The 25,537-nt window shown below is 46.5% G+C and overlaps 3 protein-coding genes and 1 long non-coding RNA gene across 5 annotated transcripts; 3 read left to right on the top strand and 1 right to left on the bottom strand.

Annotated features, from left to right (window-relative positions):
* The first annotated feature begins 220 nt into the window (after window positions 1-220).
* LOC117865713 (uncharacterized) lies at window positions 221-1,940 on the top strand. Its single transcript, XR_004642610.2, has 2 exons — window positions 221-343; window positions 425-1,940. It is a non-coding gene; the product is annotated as an uncharacterized lncRNA (long non-coding RNA).
* A 5,086-nt stretch (window positions 1,941-7,026) lies between these two features.
* LOC117838976 (uncharacterized) lies at window positions 7,027-9,191 on the top strand. Its single transcript, XM_034719197.2, has 5 exons — window positions 7,027-7,275; window positions 7,370-7,602; window positions 8,492-8,596; window positions 8,682-8,753; window positions 8,861-9,191. Exons 1-5 carry the CDS (start codon window positions 7,164-7,166, stop codon window positions 8,915-8,917), a joined length of 579 nt encoding a protein of 192 aa, XP_034575088.1. The 5' UTR covers window positions 7,027-7,163; the 3' UTR covers window positions 8,918-9,191.
* Window positions 9,192-9,551: 360 nt separating this feature from the next.
* LOC117838983 (uncharacterized) lies at window positions 9,552-11,977 on the bottom strand. The gene is made up of 5 exons (XM_034719206.2): window positions 11,682-11,977; window positions 11,408-11,485; window positions 11,104-11,179; window positions 9,977-10,050; window positions 9,552-9,898 (listed from the first exon to the last, which is right to left on the bottom strand). Exons 1-5 carry the CDS (start codon window positions 11,778-11,780, stop codon window positions 9,827-9,829), a joined length of 399 nt encoding a protein of 132 aa, XP_034575097.1. The 5' UTR covers window positions 11,781-11,977; the 3' UTR covers window positions 9,552-9,826.
* A 3,056-nt stretch (window positions 11,978-15,033) lies between these two features.
* On the top strand, window positions 15,034-25,061 carry LOC117838992 (uncharacterized). Of its 2 annotated transcripts, XM_034719216.2 has the most exons (23): window positions 15,034-15,248; window positions 15,428-15,497; window positions 15,608-16,339; window positions 16,666-16,847; window positions 16,947-17,021; window positions 17,106-17,240; window positions 18,091-18,209; window positions 18,385-18,681; window positions 18,754-18,841; window positions 19,004-19,109; window positions 19,577-19,687; window positions 20,522-20,685; window positions 20,970-21,090; window positions 21,318-21,542; window positions 21,624-21,814; window positions 21,924-22,091; window positions 22,170-22,275; window positions 22,690-22,827; window positions 22,933-23,097; window positions 23,169-23,372; window positions 23,972-24,166; window positions 24,236-24,307; window positions 24,405-25,061. In XM_034719216.2, exons 2-23 carry the CDS (start codon window positions 15,450-15,452, stop codon window positions 24,555-24,557), a joined length of 3,795 nt encoding a protein of 1,264 aa, XP_034575107.1. In that variant the 5' UTR covers window positions 15,034-15,248; window positions 15,428-15,449; the 3' UTR covers window positions 24,558-25,061. The 2 variants fall into 2 exon arrangements, with proteins under 2 accessions (XP_034575107.1, XP_034575115.1); XM_034719224.2 differs by lacking the exon at window positions 15,428-15,497 and having other exon boundaries at window positions 15,038-15,248.
* Window positions 25,062-25,537: the final 476 nt, after the last annotated feature.

The raw sequence follows: 25,537 nt of genomic DNA on the forward strand, positions 1-25,537 counted from the left end.
ACTGTTCACGCTTTTAGGTAGGTTCGAGAAAAAATGCTACGAATAAAAAAGGCTATAGAATAACGCTAGCGCGAAACAAAGCCCCGGACACAAAATCCTAACAAAATCTCTTAAATGCGCCACAACAGCCTAAGTGCGATTAAACCAAACAAGAGCCACTAGGCCAGAGGCCTTATAAATCGTGACAAATTTTCCAGATGAATTTCTCAGAAAAGGACACCCAAAAGGCGCGAGGTGCATCGCAGTGGGGGAATCAGATGCTCGCTAAAGGCAGGTGGTAGACAAAGCTTCTCGCACTGGCGACGATCAAAAACAGCGGCTTCAAAGTGGAGGCCAAAAAAAGGTGAAACCGTTTCCCCCTCGTTCTTGTTCTTCTGTATAAATAGCCCTGGATCATCAGGGAATGACACTGCCACTGCCGCAGCGTGCCTGCAAGGGGAGCATGACGGCAGCACAGCGGCTGCAAAATTGGCGCCGGAGAAGACTCACTGGACGATCCACGAACGATTTTGCACGTAGCCCTTTGCTAGGACGCCGAATTTTCCTTGGGATCCCCGATCCTCCTGTTTCTCGACGATTCTGCTCGATCTTTTGCCCCGGGTACACTCGACACTGCTCGGGACGCGGCAAAGGATGAAACACACGGAGGCATCCATTTACATTTCCATTTAACAAAGGCGCGGTACACTCTACACTGCCCCCCGGACGACGCAAAGGAGATCTCACGGAGGCACCCATTTAACTTTCTTCTCCATTGAAAAATCGTGCAGCGGCAGCGCCCATCCCTGCCACATCCCATCATCATCCCCTGATCCACACAAAATTATTTTTTTCTCGAGTAATTAGTTCTCTGATTGGTACGTTTCCCTCGATCGTACTGGTATTGACCTCCTGTGTGTGCAGCGTTTATATTCCCCTTATATATAAATATATATATAAAAGCAGCAGCAGCAGGAGGAGGACTCGAGGAGGCCGCGCCAGTGCTGACCGTGTCGCCCGCCCATACTAGAAATCGGTGCGGGCGCACAGCGGAGAGCCCGCGCGGCGATCCAAGAAAAGATCGGTGCGGCGCGGGGCGCGCAGCGGAGAGCCCTCGCGGCGATCCAAGAAAAACCCCACGGGTTTCCAGCGCCGCGGCCACCAAAGCCCCGCGGCTCGGCGGCTGCTCCGGTCGTTGGCCGATCGATCACGACGGGTAGGGACGCAGGCGAAGCGGAGGAGACGGCCGTGGCCCGCTGCCCTCGTCGCCGTCGAGACAGCGGACAGCAGGAGTTGCAGCGCTGCCTGTTCGATTCCGGAAAGGACCCTCCCCCTCTCGAGGAGTCGGTGACAATCTCGCACCGTCCGATCGGCTCGGGGTAGCGCCACCGCCCGCTGGATCATTGGCTCGGACTAGTCGACTGTTCCGTTCGGAGCCTAGCCCAGCCAGCCAGCAAATGTGAACTCCGACAAGAGTTTGATGGATGGGTGGCTGCTAGCTTTGATTGATCCATCCAACGTTCCATTCGAGGCAACAGTGTATGCAAGCAAGGCAGTTTGGCAGCCTCGGCGCCGCGCGCTCCCGCGCCTGCAAAGTGGAGGGCATGCATGCACGCTCCGTGCCCTGTTCGTGCCGTGCCGTGCCGTGCGAGCAGAGGCTGTAGCGTGATAGGATCAGCCATGGCCGCGGGCTAGAGTGGCCAGGCCAGTAGGCCATGATTGAACGCCATCGCCGTGGAATTCTTGCGATCGGTGCTGGGCTGCTGGCCATTCTCGTCAATTCCTCCTCATCTTGGTTCGGTGGACGTCTCTCTCTGCCCCGCTGTTGGCTCGCCTGGCTGTAAACATCCTAGTACCGATCCTTGCAAGCCTCTGTGTGCTAAAAAACAAGATGTGGCACAACTACACTCGGCTCCACACTCTGATGGAACGCATGATGGTCTTGGTGGCCTGCTGATTTAGTTTATTCTTCTAATACCTTTCGTGGCCTGTCTACAAGATTTAGATTTTTTTTTTTGATGGTGGAAAGGCGCCAACGCGCGGTCGAGTATAATTTCTTTGGCGGGAAACCGACACCCCGGACCCTCACGATTCCAACAAAGAGGAATTCCAAGTCATGAAACAGTTGTCACGAGAATTGGAGTGTCGTGTGATGCCAAAGGCATTTCCCACTTAGCTGATTGTGTGAGCCGCCCGCCTATTTTACTGACGGATCGCTGTACCTCAGAAAAATTCCGAATTCTAAGAACTCTAAGAATATGGAATTCTCCTGAGGGGCAACAGAGTAATTAAAGGTGCGTGTGTTATCTCATACCAAAGCGTCGTTGAGTAAGCCAACGATACGATCCATCTATTTTTCTGACGGATCGTGTCCCTCATGAAAATTCTGTTGTAGAATTTTCCTGAGGGACAACAATGTAATTAGAAATGTGGTATCGTCTCATGCCAACGGTATGAGACGTCTATTTTCCTGATGAATTATTGTCCCTCATAAAAATTGTGGATTCTGAAAATTTCAAAAAATCCGAAATTTCGTGCAATTAGAAGTGCGATATTGTCTCATACTAAAAGCGTTCTCTAGTAAGCCAATGATACGACCCGTTTAGTTTTCTGACGGATCATTGTCGCTCGTGAAAATTCCGGTTCCCGGCACTCTTTTCATTCCGTTCCCGCGCACCTGATCTCGTGAAATCCATGTGTTCTCGGATCCCACCAATCCCGACACGTCATGTTCCTCTAGAAGTTGTCCGATCGATCGTGCCCATTTTCGCCGATTTAATAGGCGCACTCCATGAGATGGAGGACGTTGTTTCCATCCGGTTGACTAGCACACAAACACTGGTATCCCATGTTGGCGTATAAATTGTCCCTGTCCACCACCGATCTTTTCTCTCCCGGTCGAGCTCTACCATTTCTATCATATCCAATAATTCCCCATCCCCCGATCTGGCCCCCGTGGCCGGTGAGGACGGCTGGATCGAGAGACACATAGCATGCGCGCAGCTGGTGCGTGAACAAAAGTAATCATCCACCGATCCACCCTCCCTTTGCCCTGTCGCCTCCGAAGCATCAGTGATCCGAAGCGCTCGGCTCGGCTCGGCTCGGCCAACCCGGCCGTTGCCGGCCGGCCACGCCCACGCACGCACGTACGCTCCACGTCCACCGGCCGGCCGGCCGGCCCCGGCGTGTTTGGGAGCACGTATATTATAGGGGGGATCCGTCCGGCACGCTCGCAATATTCTGCGCGGGCGGCTTCGCGATCGGATCGATCGGGGTCGATCGCGTCGCGGACATGGGGGCTCCCAGCGGCCACCTGCTGACCTGCTTCCGTACGGTCATGAGGCCGCGTAAAGGCTTTTTCACTCACTCCCCTCCGATCCCCTAGCTAGCTGCCTTTCACGCACTCTCCCTGGAGTAGAATCGAAGCAAGATTTATGGGCGGCACATTGGATCGTGTTCAAAGGCTAGCGTGCAGTTACTCGCAAAAAAAAAAAAAGGCTAGCGTGCAGAGAGCCAGAGAAGATGGTCCTTATCATAACTCATCTTATCCCTTCTTTTTTCTTTTCTGGGAGTAAAGATCCATCCATCCATCGATCGCGCTAAGCACTATCATTCCTCGTCACACTGCCGGTTCAGCAGTAGATCTGCATCTACGAGTGACTCACGGCGGATCGATCGACCCAACGGCCGGCTGGGTCACCTAGCAATCGATCGATCTGCAGATCGATCCGAGACACGTAGCATACGTTAGCACTTGGATCGTCGTCGATCTTCTTCCTCACCACCACCCAAAAAAAGAAACTCGCAGCATCCTGGCGTTCCCCGCTGTGCAGATCCATCGACACAACGGGTAGGGGTAGTAACCCTGCAGATCTAAAGCGTTGGAGCCCCAGAACATGCCGCGCGTGCTGCCGTGATCGACCTGCCTCTCCCGTCCACGCCGCGCACACATGCGGCCGCGCGCTTTGGTTTTGTTTTGTTATCACACCAGCATCCGAGAAGCAAAAATGCATGGCAGCGGATGCTTCGAATCTGATCCTCGGTCCCTCCCACTCGAACATGGCCACAGTAACTGTGCGATCATCATGCACAGGCTATTGCTTATAGGTTAAGAACCGACAGCGCGTCGAAAACCCTGTCCTTGTTAAAAGGGGCCGGGTTGAAATCGCCTCCAAAAGCTATCGAGTAAACCATGGCCAAGCAGAGGACAGCGACGCAGGGCGGCAACATGTATGGTGTCCCCCCCGGGCCTCTCAGATTTGCAGAGTCAGATCTCCACTCCACCACCACGGCAGACGGCACCACCACCACCACCAACTCGGTTTCGATGCATGATGAGGATGCCGCCGTGGTGGTAGGAGGAGTATATAAAGAAGCGTATCGCACCGACGAATGGTGGCGAGCAGGAGAGGCCACGCAGAAATTGCCACCTGGGTCGTCGTCTCTGCTGGCCTGGCTGGGTTCCTCTTGCAGGGTCCATGCGTTCCCGGCCAAAGCGAAAAGACGCAAAAGGATCGCCAGTTCAGGGCTTTCAGGCTGCAGGTGTTCTGAGTCAGATTCTAACGTCTGCCTGCACGGTTGGAGACGAGGACCACACGGCTCGCCATGCCTTGGCTGCCATGGTGGCGGCGTACGTGCTAGCTCCGTGCCTCCGTCGCAAAGCCCGACGCGAGAATACATTAGCTTATCCGTCCTCCATGCATTGGCCAGGGAGGTAAAATTAACGGAACTTTTGCGTGTAATTAACTGGGGAAGTATAGATTATGACCCCGTGAAGAGTAACTTTTGACTAGAGCTCGAGCAAGCCGCGACAACCGAGAGCTCGTGTTCGCTTCGCGCGAAGCACGGTGAGCGCCCGCGAACGGGGTCGTGCTCTGCTAGCTGCCGCGCGCGAGCCGGCGATCAAGGCCGGCTTTGAATGCGTGGCCATGGCGCCGACCGCCGCCGTCCGTCTTGATTGCCGCCGCGGAGCCGCCCCCGATGGACGGGAGGAGCACGCCCGCGCCCATGCTCGCGGTGGCGGGGGCACACGCTGCCACGCTCCGGGCCGCCGCCGCGGACCATCCTACCATCCGTTCCTCTCTGGTCTCGACACCGCCCCCCTACTTGTCCGCCGCCGCTGCGGCGACGCCGGAGACCGCGACGCGTACGCGGGGCACGTAGTGCGCGCACCGATCGGCGAGGGGAATGCGTATTCTTGCCCGTGTGGTGTCTGTACCAGGCTACGGATAGGCAGTGCGAAAAGAATGTGTGACACGGGGATGTCACGTGATGTCTCGGGAGGCCTTTTTGTGCCCGTCGCTACCGCGATTCGTTTGGGTAACCGCGAGACACCAGGAGGCGGAAAACATTGTTAACCTCGAACACGTCCTCGGTAAATTGTAAATCAACTACTCCGTATGCACGACCAGTAGACTGGTATGTTACGGTTACGAGTATGACGAGTGCGTGCGTGGCCGCTGATCGTGAGGTGCGAGGCGGATCGGTCAAGCCTCTCAGGCGGCAGGTTTCGCCTCGGGGCGCGAGTAAACAAACGTTTTAATCGCCCCACGCCGGGCCGGGCCGATCGCAGCAGCCATGTGCTAGAAAACAGCCAGCAGTAGTAGCATCGCGGCCGGCCCAGGCGTCAGGCGTGCCTGCCTGCCGTCGTCGCTGGAAAAGAGCTAGTGGCCAACGGGGTCGGCCATTTGGTTGAGAAAACTGGAGTCGCGCACGATCATGCCATGGTCGTGAGTTCGTGCCAAAGGGGAATCCTATACACTAGACATGAGTGCTTCTGTGGACTCCCAACACACGATTTTCTTGGCCTCTCCGTTCTCTCGCGACTTTTGCTCCTGTACGTACTTCCCAACTTCAACGAGGTTGCCACAAGAAGAACACTTCTCCGGTGGGTTTAGGGTCAGGTATTTGGAGTGGAGGCTACGATTTCAAATATATACGAGCATAGAAGAAGGGTGTGCGGGTGAGGCCGTGAGGGCACCGTCGGTAGAGCATGGCCGACGGGCAAGGTCGAGAGTCGAAACAGCCCCGAGAGAGTCAACAGAGTATAGGTTACCATGGTGGTTGCTTGCAGCTGCGAATTCTCATCATCAGAGGAGGGAGGAGGGTGGGGGATGGCGTCAGTAATTGGATGAGCTCATAGGAGAAACGAGAAAGGGGTTGGCTGTTTCGTTGTAACTGCTATTGGACGAAAGATCTATGGTGAAATTTTTTTGACTCCTCAAAATACTCGAGCAATGTGTAGGCAGCCCAGGACCTAAAACGGAGTCCTCGTTACCTTTAAAAAAAAATTAAACAGAAGAAAGGTCGAGGCAGTTCAAACGTAATTCATCCAATTTGGACGGCGCCATCCAGCCGGGCCTTCTTTTCACGTGGACCGTGAGCTGACTTGTTTTTGGAAGCCCAGTGCTGCGGAAGAAGCTGGGCTTAATACATGGGCCTAGTATATCAAAGAAGTCGGCTCAACGACTTTGTGCGAGAAAACGACAGTGTGGTTCACGATCTTTCTTTCTTTCTTTTTTTTTTGGGGTGGGGGGGGGGGGGGGGGGGGGGAGGTGGGGGGGAGTTGGTTCACGATCTTTGATGTGTGCATTGCTGAAATGCTAGTAAGAAAACACAAATTTGTGGGGGTGGTGGAACAGAACAGATGGCCAATCATTTCATTCTTTCATCCTTCTTCCTTCTTCTGTTCTATATGAGCCGCACATTTGCTCAGCGAAAACAAACACCGACGAACGAAATAAACAGAGATTCGTCCACCTTCTCCTTTTCCCTTTTTCTCTTTTGCAAAATGCAAAAATGCAGGCCACACAGAACCTGCACGTCACCCGGAGCAAGAGGGGAGCAAAAACGAAAGCACCACCTGCCCACCTGTCCTCCAACCAAAGCAGCCACGAAGAATCTGGACCCAGAGACCACAGCACAGGTCCTGCCAGGCGGGGAGCCATCAGCCATGAGCCATCGCATGTCACAGAAGCCGCCGAGCGGGCGGGTAGGAGAAGCAGCGCTAGCAGCGATACTGGAGCGCGGGGGCGCACACGTCACTCAAGTACAGCGGCAGGGAGCCACCAGCCCAGCATCACCTCTCATCCTCCTCGCGGCTCACAGAAACCTCAAAACCCACCAGGCCGGCCTCCACGGAAAGAGGAGAGGAGAGGAAAACCCAAAAGGAGAGGAGAGAGAGCATGGAGGTCTGCGTCTCCACCACCGCCTCCGCCCGCGCCACCGCCGCGCCCTTCCGCTGCGGCGCGTGTCCCGTCACCGCCGTCCCGCTCCGCCGCCGCCTCCCAGCTCGAGGTCTCAGCTAGTTATCCCCCCACCCTCTCGCTCTGTACCAGTCGCTCGCTCTCGTATTCCCTTTCTCACAGCGCTGTGTTTTTTTTTGCTGCAGGCTGGCGCTGCGCCACTGCGGCTGTGCCTGACCCGGTGCCCTCCGAAGAGCCGGCCTCCGCCTCGTCCACCGTCGTCGTCACGGACAAGCCCGATTCACCTGCCGACGACAAGGTTGAGGAGGTTAGCGCCGCGTCCAGTGGCCCCGCGGAGGCGCCTGTTGCAGCAGAGGTGGTGTCGTCGGAGCCGTCCCCCTCCCCGGATGACGGCGGCCTGGATGAGATACTAAGCAAGGTATCGCCGTATCGCGTCACGTGCCTGCTTTAGTTTGCTGTTCATGGTCCCAACAAGCTTTGCCTTTCCGTTGCTGTCTACTGTTAATCTCTAATGTTCATGTAAAGTAACATGGGGCATAATGGAGGAAAATTTCATTTCCTAGGACCAACACTCCCCGGGTACCACCCCTTTGAACACTTTAGTTATTAATAACTATTATGTGGAATTAAACCAAACTGAAATGGTGTTTATGTGAGATAAAAGAAGAATGGATACTCCAGTGGTAAAGATAACAGTTGTGTTAACTGTAAAACAGTAACAATTGTCCTTGCTGCATTCAAGACATTGTTGTAGGCAGTCTGCAAAATGAGAACCACCTAACACTTAACATGCATACATACTATTCCGATTGACCCTGTTAGATACATTTTCACCAATTGCTTGACCTATATACTGGATCTATGTGTCCAGCATTGAGCTCTATCACCATGCTATTCGTTTTTTTATGGAACGCCATGCTACTTGTAAAACTTGTGAGTCAATAACCCGAGTGAATAGGCTCTAGTAACATCTGCTGAACTCTAGAGCTCCAAATGCTCGACATGTTATGAAGTTACAAACTTTTATCTTTATCAGATGCCCAACCAGGCAAATAAATCAGTTTTGTTGCTCTAAATTGACCCACTTTTTTATGTTGTAGCGTATCAGTCTGTTCACATTTCATTGATTATTTTTAGAACAAAAAAAGCTACTACATGTATTGTCTTAATTCATGATTCAGTATCAGTTGTCATACATAAAGATAGTGTACTTTTCAGATAGAAACTCTGTGTGAATATATGCAATTTTGGTGTTTTTGGATGTCTTTTATTTCTTGGACGAGTTATTCATTGCCATCTATTTTCAGTTGAACATTGAAGTGACTCCAACTTTAATCCTCACTGGATCTGGTGCCTTTGTCATTTTATGGGTTCTATCTTCCATTGTTTCTGCAATTGATTCAGTTCCCCTGGTACGTGCTCGTGGCATCGATGATGAAATCTCAACTTCTTTCTAATTGCAAAAATGCACTAACCTGCTTGGTTTATTCATCGCAGCTGCCAAAAATTCTGGAACTAGTAGGAACTGGCTACTCAATTTGGTTCATTGCACGATATCTCCTTTTCAAGGTACATTTGAATTCTCAATCACCCTATGAAACCACCCTCGACTGTACCCTGCTGTGTGCTCAGTGACCTGAACATCGGACTTCCTTTTTAAAATTTTCTATATGCAGGAAAGCAGGGACAACTTTTTCGGGAAGTTTGAAGATCTCAAACAGAGGATTATTTGAACTGTCAATGAATGATCTTTTGGCACACGTTTAGGCTTTGCTGCCAGCTTATCATTAGGTTTTCTCCTTTTCTTTTCAAATATTACTGCAGGGTAAAGAAGGTCGTGTATCTAAAGTTATGTTTCTTCTCTTGAGTCCTTAGTCAGACTTCTGAAGCCTGGCTAATGTGCTTCAGTGCTTGTTAAGTTTTTCTGCTTGTTTTTTACTGGATCGGTGGATCCCATGTGTATACTGTCGAGTAAAGTCTAAAAAAACACTCATGAAAGTTTTTCAAGTCCTTGGTGCTCCTGCCCGGTAATCTTCAATTCAAGTTCCATAGAAAAAGGAGCAGCTCTAAACCCCAAATACTGAGCTCGAAGAGGAGCTTTCTGCAACAGCTACAGCTCGACCAAGTTTGCATCTCTCTAATAAGAGAGTATTGCTTTGTACACTGAATCATGTACAAAATACAGTATCCTCTTTCAAATATAACGGAAGAGTGAGTACTGCAGTAACGTTGTTATAGATATATACTGCAGTAAACCAGTAATCTAGGGATTACAAGTTTTTCCTGGAAAGAGCATGGGTTTTAGCACTCGATTTTTCCCCCCTAGACATTCCACTGCGTCAACATAAAATGCCAAGACATTCTTGATTCTTCAGGAACAGACGCCGCTCACATTACATAGATTAGAACAGTGTCTTACATACTGGGAGCAACGATTACAGGAACATATCTGCCTCTTGCAATCAACAGCAGCTGATCAACAAATAAAATCAACACTGTTGTAAGATGAACTCAACCTGTCCATCTTTAGCTCCCCAAAATATAGTACTGCCGTACCATATTTTTTTTACTGGATCTTATCTTGCAATTAGACATCATCTAAGACGGCAGGTGGATGCAGACCGTGGCGCACCTGAACATGTTCACCATACCGAGTACCTTATGCCAAGGCCGTTGCAGGTGAGTATTAAACCCTTGTGCCGGTTCAAGTAGTCCTGAAATTGTTGGCAAAAAACATAATGTATGAGAACAATCGGGCAACAAGATAACAACAGGGGGAAAAGGTTGCTTACCACTACATTCTGATCTTGAACATATATAATGCCTGCCTTGTCGTACTCTTGCCTTTTTGCAGGATTACTCAGAACTGTTAAAAGAAAGAGGCACCAGAAACAATAACACAAGATGTGTCATAATAGCCCAGGATTTGTCTCTCTTTCTAGAATGGAAAGTAAAGAGCACAGTGAAAGAATATTTCTTTAGGACAGAGAGTCTTATCATCACAGTTAGCTTTCTCTAGAGGAGCGAGACTGGTGATGGATACAGCCTAATAAAAGTTCAAAATGTTCAACAGATGTGGCTGAATTGCTCAAGCATGATGACCAACTAGGGATACATTTACATCTAACATTTGCCGACAAATCTAACACAGTTTTATGGCTTTCTAAAAAACTATCAAAGATAGTTTGCAAGAAGAAACAAAAAAAGATTATCCTAAATGAACACAGAAGAGTGTAGAGACTTGCCAAGCTATTCAAGCCACTAAAACCCAAAAAAAGGAATAGGGCATTTTTTTAGAATTGTTGTAGCCATTCCATCACTCTCTCGTACAAGGGCATATTCTTAATCTTGGAGCAGTTAGGTAGCATCTACAACAGAGACAGTAATTGCTCTGTAGCTGAGGAACACAGACTAATGTTATGAATGTATTACAATCTGATCTGCCACTTCTTAACATCTTGATCACTCATATCTGAATATTTTACTACTTTTTAACAAATATTGTGGCTTTACTAAGATTTAGGATGTATAGATACTCCTAGTCTTGTGGAACTGTGCTAACACTCCTCTTAAAGCTCCTAAAAGTACTACATGATTGAGAGAAATTTAGCATAATCTGTGGCAGGTATGGGTGTATATGGCTGGGGAACCAAAGCCATGTTCCGATAAGTAGGTACATTTGTCTACACTGATATCCAACTTGGTATGATACCTTCTTACTTCTTAACAGCATCTGTGGTTATAGAAGCAGACACGACAGGCATGCAGAAGTACATCAAAAGTTACCGCTTAGACACCATCATTTGGGTACATTAAGCACGAATTATGCAAATTGTACATGGATATCAGATTCATGTAGGCTACTTTTCTCATGCGGACAGATTCAATGCTGAGCAAGTGAGCAACCAATCAAGCTCACCTTGGTATGCCTCGTTAATCTCCTGAAATCTTGAGGTTGCATTTTCTTCACCCTGCTTCTTATCAGGGTGCCATTTCTGCAGACAAAATGGAAATGAAAAGGATCTACATTACAATAATGGCATCAACTACAAGGGAGAAATGCAAAGGATGTCAATTAGCATTTAGCAGTAACATAGAGTATCCTCAATGATTTTTTTGCAGGGAATATGCCACTCCAGGCAACCACTTTGCTCAAGAAAATAAACTATTAGGATTGAAGTACAGTACTACATTGGTACTGGGATTTTGGTATGGATACCGACCAGCGCAAGCCGAATATAGCTGGACCTGATCGTCTCCTCCGACGCATTGTAATCAACTTCCAATATCTTGTAGTAATCCTGCAGGCACAATTACGCCGTTTAGCACGAGCCAACAAGCTTTCCTAGGAATGCGAAGCACGCGAAAGGGGCAAACAGTGGCTAAGGGAACTCGATTCTACACGATTTGGTCTCTAAAAATCCCAAAGGGCCCAATTTGCCCTACCACCGCAAATCGGAGGAAGGACAGGGTGGGCGGGGTAACGTCGCGCCTCACCTTGGGCTTGGCGAGCAGGGAGATGAAATCGAAGTCGACGGGGGTCTCCTCCTCCTCCCGCGCCGTCTCCTCGCCGTCGCCCTCCCATTCCCACCACATCTCCTACCCTCCCCTCGCCGTGGGATTGGCTCCTGGCTCTGCCGCCGCGGGATTCCCGCTGCCGCGGCGCCGATTGCTTTCCCAGGGGGGTTCCTTCCCGGAGATGGCAGTGGCGCCGTGGAGCGGCTCCGGCACGCAGGTTGGTTGATTCTGTGGGCTGACAAGTGACGACAGAAGGTTCTAGATTTTTTTTCCTTTCTGGAGCAAAACTTGACACGACCGACGCGGCCTCGCCAGTTATTTGTTAGGCCGAGCCCAGCAACAATTCCACGGCCTGGCCCCGTACTAACTAGTCGGATTTTTGGCTTCATGTGCTGAATTGCAGCTGAGCCTCGGCCCATTAGCCGACTGGTCACAGGTTCAGATGGTTCGGAATGATTCGGCACTTGCAGTCACCGCAAATCCAACAATACTCGATCGATTGTGGTCTGGGCAACCAAGTTCGAATTAAAGTCGTGTTAGCGCTACGCTCGCCGCGCACCACCGTGCATTTAACTAAAAAAATGTTTGCTAGTACTATCACGGCAAAAGGAATCCTGAACTCGGGCTTTCCCACTCATCTAAAGTAGGCACACTAGCAAGCCAAGCCCACTGGATGATATGCTCTGCCGATGTGGTTCCAGGAATCCCACAGCTTTCCGATCGCTGGCGCATTCGAATTTTTTTATTTTTTATTTTAGTATTTTTAAAAAATATGTCCTAATAAAAAAATTACAAATCTATACCTATACCGCCGTTTGAAATGGCTATAGCCAAATGAAACGGTAAAAGGTGCATTGTAGCAACCTTACCATCGGTTGAACCGGCGGAATTTCCTTTCTCTAGGTAGCACACTTTCGAAAAAATAAACTCGGATGAAGATAAACTTTCTAGATATCAATGTTATCTACAACTTTGTAGTTCAAATATTTTTCGTTTGGAGCCATCTAGATTCTCAAATAATCTACACAGGTTTCAGATCTAAAATTTGAATTTTAGATCTGAAACTGGACAACACACTTTCAAAAAATCATAACTAATTCATATGAACTTAAATAGATTATATAAAAATTGTAGATCTCGATGAGATCAACAACTTCGTAGTTCAAACTTTTTTCATTTAGAGCTATCTTTTAGATCTGTAACTTGTGTCGATTATTTGAGCACCAAGATAGCTTCAAATGAAAAAAGTTTGAACTACAAAGTTGTTGATCTCATCGAGATCTACAATTTTTATATAAAATTTATCTCCATTTAAATTCATATGAATTAGTTATGATTTTTTGAAAGTATGCTGCGCAGAGTGGGTAAATACCGCCGGTTCAACTGGCGGCAAGGTTGTTACAGTGCACCTTCCGCAGTTTCATTTGGCTATAACCGTTTCAAACCGAGGTATTGGTATAGATTCGCATTTTTTTTATTAGGATATATATTTTTTACAAAATACTAAAATAAAAATTATAAAAATAAAAAATTCCGCCGCATTCGGATCACCAAAGGCCCGTCCATCCACAGAACCTGCCGTGTTGCCTGGACTTCTCTGCTTTGCATCCCCCACTTGTGCTACTATACAAAACAAGTTCAGACGACCGCGGTTCCATTACTGGCATCAACCAAGGAAGAATCCAAACACAGGCCCGTCTCCGTCTGTCCCCAGCCTGACATTCCGTAGTGCTGAAGGAAGCAAGATCTTGCGCGGAAAATGCTTCACATGCACGTGCAGTTTTCACACCGCGCAGTGAACGAGGTCAGTCAACGGAAAAACACTGCCACAACCCTTGCAATTCTGCCCCTAGGACGAGGAGCCCGAGCGGGAGGAGCTGAACGAACCCGGCGGCGCATCCTTTCCGTGGACGCCTGGACGGGCAAATGCGTTTCATGTGAGCGCCGAGTACGTGAGAGACGATGCGCATGCGCAGTCAGCACCCACCGGACCCCGCCGGTTTCTCGTCTAATCCAACCAAAACTGCACGCCCTTTTCCGAGTCACAGCGGAGGAAAAGGCTCAGCTCGCAGCCTTGCACTAGCGAAAAAGTTAGTGGAACTTGTAAGGCACGCAGCAAGGTGGAAACTGTGGACAATGCCACGGCTTTACCATCAAGGCATCAACGTTAGCGTGAAAAAGGATCATGAAGATAGGGATGTGCGAACTGCTTGTTAATCTTCCATCACTAGAAGGTGGTTTTCATTGACCCCCAGACGATGACCGGATTGCAATATTCCGTAACCAAAGGCATAAGCACAAACGCAAATCCTATAACATGGGGTGGACCGTGCACGAGCAGCGCTTTTGGCTTTTGCTCCCCGCGATCCATCACCTCGGGCCCACATGCACGCCGTTCCAGCACAGTCTCCCAGCACCGAAAGCTCGAAGCGCCCGCTCTGTCAGTGGCAGGAGCGCTCCCGCCGCTGCAATTCCCATAAACCCCAGGGGCAGAGTTATCCTTTCACCACAAGCATAGCGTAGGCTCATGACTCATGAGTCATCACTCCTCCGACCACACGCCGTTTCAAAAAAGGGAACGCGGGCCCCGCGGCCATGTGACACTCTCCGACCCAGCTCCCCATGCGCCGCCCCATACAACCCCAGCACCAAGGGCCCCACACGCCGTACCGTCCCTCGATGTCCGCCACGTTTTGAAGCAGCGGATCCGACGGCAGCCGCTGCGTCGCGGGGCGGGCCCAGCCGCCCAGCGGGTGGGGACGGCGGAGGGCGTTCCCACCTGCCGGTCCACACTCCCAGTCCACCCCCCACTCCGCGCACCCGCGCCGCGACGTCCGGCCACCACTAACGTTTCGACCGTTACGGGGAGGGCCCCCGTCCCCCCGACGTTGCCGCGCGCGCCCTGACGTCGTCAACGACGCTCGGGCGGGTCGGCCGGTGACCGCAGCTGCGTCCTCCCGTTGTGGGCTTACGGGGAGGTTTAACGGAAAGAAAGGAAACAGACGACCAACGAGGATGGCCCACCGAGAGCGAGGCGTTTTACGCGTAGACCCTCGTCGTATTATAGGTAGAGTAGATGCTTTTATCTGCAGTAAAGTAACTTAAGGAGCTCACTGCACCGTAATAAGAAAGATAATTAACGATGCTGCACGGTAAATAGGAAATTTTATTCTCGAATCAATTGTTTCCTTTTTTACGCTGATAATGCGCGGCAGTTTTAGTAGCACCCTATCAGAACGCGTTATTACTGGTGCAGGATCCGTGCTAATACCACCACCACCCAGGGCTTACCTACAAAATTAGTCGTCCCCTTCCCGTTTATTCGTAGTGGGGTTTAGTAATTTCGCCAGTACGGCCATAAGCTTTGTCCCTTTCCTCCTCCTCGGCTCCCCTTCCCCCTCGCCCCACTCGGTTCCGTGTCGCTCCCGTCGCTATCGCCCAGCGCGCTGCTCGCAGAATTCCTCGCATCATTCGTTTGAAGAAATTCAAATCCGGGGCGCTCGCGTCACTCCCAGCGACGAACCCGCGCGCCGATTCGGCTCCAAGGTCAGCATTTTCCCCTGCGCGATTCAGCTCCCATTCCCTTGAATTCCCACTGTGTTTTTCGTTTTTGAATCTGGTTCGAGGATTTTTTTGGGGGAATTTTTCGGTGTTGGATCACCCGCATTTGGTGCTGTTGGCTCGGAATTTTTCTGATTTTTGTTTGATTTGCTCGCCCGTTTCAGTTGAAATCCGCATGCGCTCGCCATGTTCACGGAGGGGCTAGATCGCGACGCGCTCAAGTGGGTGCGCGAGGTCAGTGAACTCGCCGCGCCTACGAATCCCAGCTGATTTGAGTTGCTGCGGCCTCGGGTTTCCGTCTCTGACGCGTGTTTTCTGTGCATGGTGTGCCAATGCGTCGGCAGGGCCAGGGAGCGGCGGCGCTGCACAGCCACGACCGCATGGATGCGCTGCGCGCCGTGCGCGGCGCGGCCGGCCGCGGCGGGCTCGGCATGCCGCCGCCGGAGAAGTTCCGGAGCGGGCACATGCCGCGCGGCGCGGGGGTGCCGCTGCCGCGCTCCTCATTGCGCAGCGACGACGGCAGCGCCGCCTCGGGATCCGACATGGACGAGTCGTCGGACAACGAGGAGATTGAGGTCTGCAGCGGCAGGTACTCGGTTGACTCGTCGCCCCGCCGCGACGACGTGACCCGCCGCACTGCCGCGCCCCTCTACCGCTACGCCACCATGCCTGGGCAGCAGCACTACTACTCCACTGATGATGGTTACTCGGACTTGAGCTCTTCGCGAGACACGGCACTGCCAAGAGCTAAGGCACAGCCATTGCGACGGCCGCAGGCACGGGGTCGGGTTGTTGGGTATGTTGACGAGGAGTGCTCGGACTCTGCAGGCAGCTCCGAATTTTCTAGCCAGGTGGAAGGGCAGAGCAACGGTGTGACCTCCAAGGGTGGGTATGCATCAGAGTACTCCCATACTGGCCCAGCCCGAAGAGAAGCAAACAATGTGGTTCAGAGGACTCGTGCAGCGGCTGCAGAGAATTACAGCCGCAATACGCCTCTAAATTCGAAAGCATACCAGCCAGACAGCTATTCTTCTCATGTCCCTGCTCGAGAGGATGTGAAATCAACACATAAATTGGTCAGTTTTCTTTTTCTATTTGCAAAACATCTCCCTACTCTCAACTAGTTATAACTGCCATTTTTCTATGTAAAATTTGGGTTGTCTTGGGGGCATAATCTTGATCCTTGACACTTCTTGCTGGGGTTTGATGTCCAAAAAACACAAAGGCTAAATCAGATCATTAAAAATAGCAGAATCATATGTTTATGTTACAGCACTTAATGGTTCTTATAGTTACAGCACTTAATAGTTCTTAGTTTTTACAGAATCCTATGTGTTGATTGCACTAATTTCTTGATGTGATTTTCTCAAGCTGTTCAGTTTGATGATATGTTTATGTGCAGGATGGGTTGTCTGATGTCCCCAGTGCACCTCCAATACATGATTACGACCAGGACCATCGTCCAGTTACTCACAATGATACCAGATTTAGTGGTAATGCAAATTCCACTGATGGCTTATCTGCCAAAAAAGAAGAACACCAAGAAGTTAATGGAGAAGCTAACTTAGCTGACAAAAATGCCAGGTAGCCTCTATAAGATGTCCTAAAATAAAATATCTTGAAAGAATTTTAATGTTTAATTCTGTTTGCTCATCCTTCTAGTTATGTTGTACTGCTATGTAGGGCCACTTTGAATGCAGGACACACAAGCAAGCCATCCTCTTCGATTCCTCTTCGAGTCCCAACCTTTCATGCCAGGTATTTTTCTTTATCAAAGAAGTATTTGAACAAAATTGTAGTGGTGTATAAACACTTCTAATACATTCTTGAACTTTTTTATAGTCTGCAAGGGCCCTGGTATTCTGTACTTGCTTATGATGCCTGTGTCCGCCTGTGCCTTCATGCATGGGCTAGAGGCTGTATGGAAGCTCCAGTTTTTCTGGAAAATGAATGCACACTCTTGAGAAATACATTCAGGTAACTCTTGCACATAATTGAAGATACCTCACTTAAACCAAACACTGTAATCATGTCATTAGATGTTTTATCTCCACCATGCTTGCTGCCTCTAGCAACTGCCAGTTCTGTCCTTGTCTCCTTGATGAGGATAGCCGTTGCTTTGTGTTTTGCATTTTTAGGGTCAGGTGTCCATTTTTTTTACGAAATAGCACAATATAAGATCATTTCTCTTCTTCTTGGTTATAGCTCTTGTTATCCATTATGATATGAGATTTGCTTTTGACTGGTGAAGCACATTGCTTATTTAGACACTTCGTTCAAGGTAAATTTATGCTTATCATGTTTAGAGTTGATACCAGGAATTGTTACTGAGTTAAAACTTGAAATCCAACCTGTCGTGCATGCTATATAATCGTAGTTATCAAAACCATTCAGTTTGCATGATCCTACACACTGGGTGTCCTTACATTTTTTTAGATAACAATGCATTAGTTTTAATCTATCCTAGAAGCAAAATACATCCCTGAAATTAAGTTATTTCATCCATTTATTATTGCAGATTGTGAAGAATAGAATATATCAACTCAAAGTAGCTTCTTTCAATGTCTACATGTGTACTCAACCAATATAGTGCAATTATACCAGGAATAGAAAATTTAAGCAATTTCCCCACATATTACTACTTAAAATGCTAATTTTCAATATGCTACAAACTTTTTTTTATTTCACAAGCCTATTAGCTATTCATTCTGTCATCTTACTATAGTGCAATATTCTTGCTTATGCCGGTTGTTCTACATGTCTTCTTTTGTCGTACTCTTAATATAACACTTGATTAAGCTCTGACATTCTTGAATGTTTCATTTAGCTTGCAAAATGTCTTGTTACAATCAGAAGAGGAGCTTATGTCGAAGCGCGCATCAGAGCTAGTTAGTGAAGGAGCTGCATCAAAACCCAAGAAAACAATAGGCAAAATGAAGGTTCAAGGTACAAAATCCATGTATTCTTTCCCTTAGCATACCCTATATCTGTTTGCTATTTTATGTTTGTTATTCATGAAGACCTCTACGAAGTTAGCAAACATATCAGTTCTTAGGCTGTTGCACGTACTTAATACGAAAAATGCTGGCATAATGCTAACTTACAATCATTCTGATTGCAGTTCGCAAAGTTCGGATGTCTGTTGATATGCCTTCTGGTTGCAACTTTTCGTCATTGCCAATGGTGAAATTGGATTCTGTCCGGTACCGTTTATCCAATGTACAATCCACACTTTCATCAGGATGGGAGTCTGTACGGAGAGTTCGAGTTTTACCACAGCTTCCTGCTAACAGTTCGTTCTCAAAGCATAGCTTAGCATACATGCAAGCAAGTGCTCAGTATATCAAGCAGGTGTCCGGTCTGTTAAAGGTCGGTGTAACTACTCTGCGGAGCAATTCATCCTATGAAGCACCACAAGGTTAATATGCTTTACTTCTCCCGTAGACTTGAGACTCTTGACTTAATCTCATGATATTTTTTCTTGCCTCAGAGACATATTCCTGCCAACTGAGGCTTAAAAGTTTACCTGAAGATGATGTGGTACCTATGCAGCCTGGCTCTGGTGAAACCCATGTCTTGTATGTGCCAAAGATGTTCCTATAATAGCTATGTCACCATTCTTTCATTTGCTCTGAATACTAAACTCAGTGCTTTATGTATTCATCGAAACTTACTCTTCTAAGAGCAAAATCTTAATCTTACAAAATTAGTTAAGCTAACTATTTATGTTGATATTTCAGCTTTCCTGATAGCCTAGGAGATGATTTGATCATTGATGTGGCTGATTCAAAGGGGAAGCCCTGTGGTCGTGTTGTTGCTCAAGTTGCTACAATGGCTGAGGATCCGGTAAGAATTTACAAACCATTTTGCTACTTGCTGTCAAAGTTCTTTATCAGAATGGGCTTGTATTAGGATCTAAGCGATAGCTCTGTGGATTTGGTTGTTATGAACTCATCGGTCCTAAGTTCAATCCTAGATCGGCACAGTATTCCTAGCGGAGCTGGTCCCTAAATAAAAATTGCTGCCTCTCGCATGTGAAGCCACAATGGGAATGTGGCATGCCAGTCACGTGTGGGGCCTTGGATGCTTCAGTTGAATTGACTGTGTGTAGTTTGTAGGTCTGGTGTGTACATGGGGTGTCAGTGAGAGTGTGTCCGGTGTGGGTATGCGCATGTTCAGATACTGCAACTATACCAGTAAATTCATAAAAAATGGGCTCTTGTTGGTGTTCATACCCTGTTCTCGGTACATGTAACTTTTGTGCCTTGATAAAACTAACGCTCCACTAAAAATATCTAAATTTCTTTGTGCAGACTGACAAGCTACGCTGGTGGTCAATATTCCGGGAACCTGAGCACGAACTTGTGGGTCGCATACAGCTATATATCAACTATACAACTGCTGCTGATGAGAACAACATGAAGGTACAGATGCTGCCAATTCAGCTCTCCGAATGTTTTTTTACCAAGCTCTCTGAATGTTACACGTTGATCTAATGTAATTTGTTTGACCTTCGTTCATGGTAGACTGTAACCAGTTGCTCACATGATATTAATATATTCATTTTAGTGGTTAATTTTCTAGATATGTGAACGTCACAGTAGTTGAAGGCTGCCGTGCTGTTTGATTCTCGTTAACCTGGGATAGCACTATCTGGATTAGCTCCTCTGGCTTGATAGTGTATGATAGCTTTTTATTAGAATGACTAATCATGTTCATCTTAGGTTTCCTCGAAAGGCTTGTTGGTTGCCAAACATGCCACTTCTCTGGTCACAAATATAAGCAGTTTAGGACATCGAGACAGTCTATAAGGTGCAACTTTGACCACCAATTTCTGTAGAAATATATTTTTAAATAAAAAGTCTATGAAATTACTTTTAATGATGAATCTTGTAGCAGCAACCTTATGTTTCACAACTACTTAATATTTTTGGCTATTGATGGTCAAAGCTAAATAAATTTGACTTGGGACATTCCTAAAGCTACTTATATTTGTGATCGGAGGGAGTATGGTATTAGTGAATTTTATACTAGAGAATATTCAAACTTTGTTGGCTTTAATACAAGAAAACAAGGTAGTCCTTTTCAAAATACAAATCATGTAAGACCGAATTAGTGACAGTCGTTTCGTAAACGTCTGCCAGTTTGACGATAGCATTAAAATGTTACTATATATTGATTGAAGGAATACTGCTCTTTTTTTACTTGCTGGACAATAATGGTTGTCTCTATATTAATAGCCATTCTTTGCTCTGTAGTATGGTTCTGTTGCAGAAACTGTGGCATATGATATCGTTTTGGAAGTTGCAATGAAAGCACAGCACATTCAACAACGGAACCTTGTTGTGCAAGGCTCTTGGAAGTGGTTGTTGACAGAATTTGCATTGTATTATGGGGTTTCAGATGCCTACACGAAGTTGAGGTACTTCCCCATTACACTGGGCCCCATTCTTTTCTACATTCTTCTTCAACTCCTTTTACTGTGTTTTTATTGTTATGTTTAACTTATGTTGAAAACTGTTGCATGCTTTATTTGAATCTAATGCGATGCACATGTCAACTATTTTATTATATGTCCTCTTGTACTTGGTGTTAGCAAAATGAGGTATATTAAATTACCGTAACCCTCTCCTCATTTCTCATCCTCTTTTCCTTTTCCTTTTCTTGTGCTACTATATGAGTTTGCTGACTGCTATTCTTGTATAGGTATCTTTCTTATATCATGGATGTTGCAACCCCTACTGCTGATTGGCTCAATCTAGTTCATGAGCTTTTGTTACCTATACTGATGAAGAACCATGGTACTGCCGCATTGAGCCACCAAGAGGTATATTTCTCTCTTCCATTAGATGCATTGTTTTCTGGGTCACTCTGTTTCTGGCATGCCAACACATTTCGTAGGTTTAGTGTCAATGTTAGATTGTTTGACCAAATTAATTTACTTAGCTGGAACAAATAAAATTCTTCTTCTTTGACTTTGTATTGTTATCTGTCTGAAATGCTGCTGTTACAAATATCTCACTGCTATTGCTTGACTGGAATTTCTTCACTCAGAACCGAATACTGGGGGAAGTTGAGGAGCAAATTGAACAAACTCTTGCTATGGTTTTTGAGAATTACAAATCACTAGATGAATCTATACCATCGGGTTTGGCGGAAGAGTTTAGGCCTCCAACTGGATTGGCTGCCACCGCTCTGGAACCAGCTATTAAGCTGTACAGTCTTCTACATGATGTTCTATCTCCAGAGGCTCAACTAAGATTGTGCGGTTACTTCCAGGTCATTATTTATCTGTTCAATAAATAAATGGATTGTGTTATGTATATGGAACTAATGTTTTAATTTTTAATCCATGTCCAGGCAGCTGCCAGGAAGCGATCGAGGCGGCACATGCTTGAGACTGATGAGTATGTAACGGGAAATTCAGAAGGTGTCAGGGTGGACTTGGTAACTGTTACCACAGCTTACCAGAAGATGAAATCATTATGCAACAATCTGCGCAATGAAATTTTTACAGATATTGAAATTCATAATCAGCACATACTTCCCAGGTACATGACCTTATCCAAGCTTCGCCGCTTCGGTGCCAATCTGCTGTAATGTTTCTGCCTCTTTTGTTTTGACATATTTTCATTTCTCTTTGTTTCTTTGCTTCCACAGTTTTGTTGACCTCCCAAATTTAGCTGCCTCCATCTATAGTGTGGAGCTGTCAAATAGACTACGTGCTTTTCTCGTTGCATGCCCTCCTGCTGGACCTGCATCACCTGTTGCTGATTTGGTGATTGCTACAGCTGATTTTCAGAAGGATCTTGCTAGCTGGAATATCTGGTAACCTTCTTCACTTTAAATCTAAATCAAGTCTTATCCTTGAATTTGTGCCATCCCTTATGTTTGAATTTCGCACAGCCCTATAAAAGCAGGCGTTGATGCAAAAGAGTTGTTCCATTTATACATTGTATTATGGATTGAAGACAAACGTAGGATGTTACTGGAAAATTGCAGACTGGATAAGGTTGGTGCTAAGTTTTTATTGCTGCAGAACATTATTGATATATATTTTTCTCAGCACAAACTCGTAGAATGATGAATGATTGAAAGGTGGTTAATGGGCAATCTGCTTCTGTGGATGCCATAATGTTGGTTCTCACTTTTTTCCCTACTCGGGTGGCACATTATGCAAGTTTTCATGTGTGCACACTCTGAAATGTGGTGTTTTCTAGTTATAAACTAGACGGCCGTGGTAATGTTTTCTTAACATTACTTCTAGTGCCATTAGGAACAGGGCAGATAAAATGCATATATCGGTAATTATTCTCAAAAGGTTTTAGTTTGTCCAAAACTATTACTGTGGCATGTTTATATAGAGTCCAGCCATGTTTCTTTATTTTACTCTTCTTGATCTCCTTTCACCTTTGCCAATTATCAGGTCAAATGGTCAGGAGTTAGGACTCAGCATATGACAACACCTTTTGTGGATGAGATGTATGATTTGCTGAAGAATACATTGACAGAGTATGAAGTTATCATTTGCCGATGGCCAGAATACATATTCGTTCTTGAGAATGTATGTCAGAAACTCTAGATTCTCTTACAGATTCTTTAACTGCTGTACTTGTATCAGAATAAAATCTGACTTGCCATGATTTTTTTTTATTCCTTGAAACCAAAGGCCATTGCAGACGTTGAGAAAGCGGTGATTGAGTCTCTGGAAAAACAGTATGCGGATGTTTTAGCTCCGCTCAAGGATTGTATTGCTCCAAAGAAATTTGGCCTCAAAGTTGTCCAGAAACTCACAAAGCGCAATTCAACGGTGCCCTATATTGTACCTGAAGATGTAAGTTTTGGTATTGATTCACGTTTATCAGAAATTCAGTTATTAATATCTGACCCCCTGTCTGCTTGTAGCTTGGCATTCTCTTGAATACATTGAAAAGACTACTTGATGTTTTGCGGCCTCGGATCGAGAGTCACCTTAAGTCATGGAGTTCTTGTATTCCTAATGGAGGAAATTCTGCAGCCATCGGAGAAAAACTTAGTGAAGTTACTGTGACATTGAGAGCTAAATTCCGAAATTACATGCAAGCAGTGGTTGAGAAGCTTGCAGAGAATGTGAGTGTGTTTCTGTCTTGTTGCTTTTTCCTGATCCCGGCTTGTTACAAATTCTTGTGAACCTCTGATATCTTGCTGGAACTGGACACAAAACTTATCATGTCATAAAACCAAGTCACTTTTCATGCATAGCTCTGTCTGAAAAAAGAAATTTGCTTCATGAATTATCTTCATCCATGCATCAACTTCTGGCACAGAGCTGCTTGCATGAGACCAAGGTTTGATTGCTAAATGTAAAATTATCATTATGCTACTGAAAATGGACTTCTACTAAATAGATTTTTATGTGCTGCAAGCTCCGCTGCGGATTTGCCAGTATGAAACCAGAATTATGGATGCTTTCCCGTTCATTTGATCTTGGTGGTGTTACAGTATTGAGGTTCTATGTAGCGGCGATTTTATCTATATGATCGTTTTGTAGTGATTCAAGCTTTTATCAAACCAAGTCCTGATTCCACACCAACTCTCTACCCCTAGCTATTTAGCTACTGATCTAGTTACGGTCTTGTGGATAGGTCTTACTGGCACTTTACTGTGTGATTGTTCTGCTACATTTGTTGTAAACTATGATATTCTTACCATTTTAAGTTTTTATGCAGACCCGTATGCAAAATACCACAAAGCTAAAAAAGATCATTCAGGATTCAAAAGAGTTGGTGATTGAATCTGATATCCGCAACAGGATGCAGGCATTGAAGGATCAGCTAATTGAGGCAATAAATCATGTGCACAAAGTCTCCGAAGTACATGTTTTTGTAGCCATATGCCGAGGTTTTTGGGACCGGATGGGACAGGTATATGAAGTAGATATAGTGTCAGACCATTTCTTTATCAGTTCTGTTACTAATTTGATCAAGCTTTAGGATGTGCTGAGTTTCCTGGAGAATCGCAAAGAAAATAAATCCTGGTATAAAGGCGCGCGAGTTGCAGTCTCAGTAAGTTCAAGTTCCCACAGCACCCTTATATCGTATTGCCCTCTTCTTTTGATGCTCCTGATCTTGGCTTTTTTAATAAAATCTGTTAATCTGCCAGGTATTGGATGATACTTTTGCCTCCCAGCTGCAACAGCTGCTCGGCAATACAATCCCACAGAAGGACCTAGAGCCACCCAGATCCATCATGGAAGTTCGCTCTATTCTCTGCAAAGATGCACCCCGCCAGAAGAGTTCTAGTTTCTACTATTGATCAGTTTTTTTTTCTGTACATACTAGTCATGCGCATTGTAATGCGCATGCAACTTTTCTCTGGAAAATCAAAGGTGGTGTCATGCAGAGAAAGGTCATAATGAGGATGCCAAGATCATCACAAAGAGAAGTAGACCACTGAAGCCTAACAGGAGGCTCAGGGGGTGTACATGAAGCTAACCCAGCCATGTTACACCATCAAAAATAGTTCTGCTGGTTAGCCGAGCTATGTTCCCATTGCCTTTGGGATGATGGTTGGTCTACATTCGGAAACTGGATTGCACTTTAGAGCGTAATTCAAGTAACATTGTAGGTTAGCTTCATTGATAGCACCTAGCTGATGTCAAGCAATTGCTCTGTTTTTGAACATGTTAACTGGGTGGTAGGAATTCTTTGAAATGTATGGACAAGGGCATAAAAACTTTCATGGCTACTGATGTCCCTGTATTGTATAGCAATAGGCCAATAGTATATGGAAAGAAGTGCACAAGCCTTTAAATTCCAATATAGACAGTCGTATCCGTAGTCTCAAGTATGATGGACGTAGCCCTGACTTAAAGAGGTTACGTTCTGGAACTGTTCCTTCCAGAACCCTTGTGAAAGCAAAATTTATGTTCTGAAATCTGTTTCGCAGTTTTGCCAATACATATCAATATATCATGTACTCCCTCCGTTCGATTCATAAATATTATTATGCATCTAAACATGCACTTTATCTAAGTGTATAACAATATTTATTAATCTAGAAAAACTAAAACGATCTGCAATTTGGAACTGGAACGGAGGGAGTAGCTTCTATCGTCAATTTACTCGGAACAAAGAAAATTGGAACGAAATGCTGTTCCACGTACCAATAGCTGCAACCCCTGGGTGCCAGACTGTATATAGCATACTAAAACGAAAATGCAAAGAACCTCGCTACCCCATGTCCCGTTACGGGACTCGGCAGCTGCAGCTGAGCAAGCCTCCAAGCAATCTGCA

This window comes from Setaria viridis, chromosome 1, assembly GCF_005286985.2.
Source record: "Setaria viridis chromosome 1, Setaria_viridis_v4.0, whole genome shotgun sequence".
NCBI lineage: Eukaryota > Viridiplantae > Streptophyta > Magnoliopsida > Poales > Poaceae > Setaria > Setaria viridis.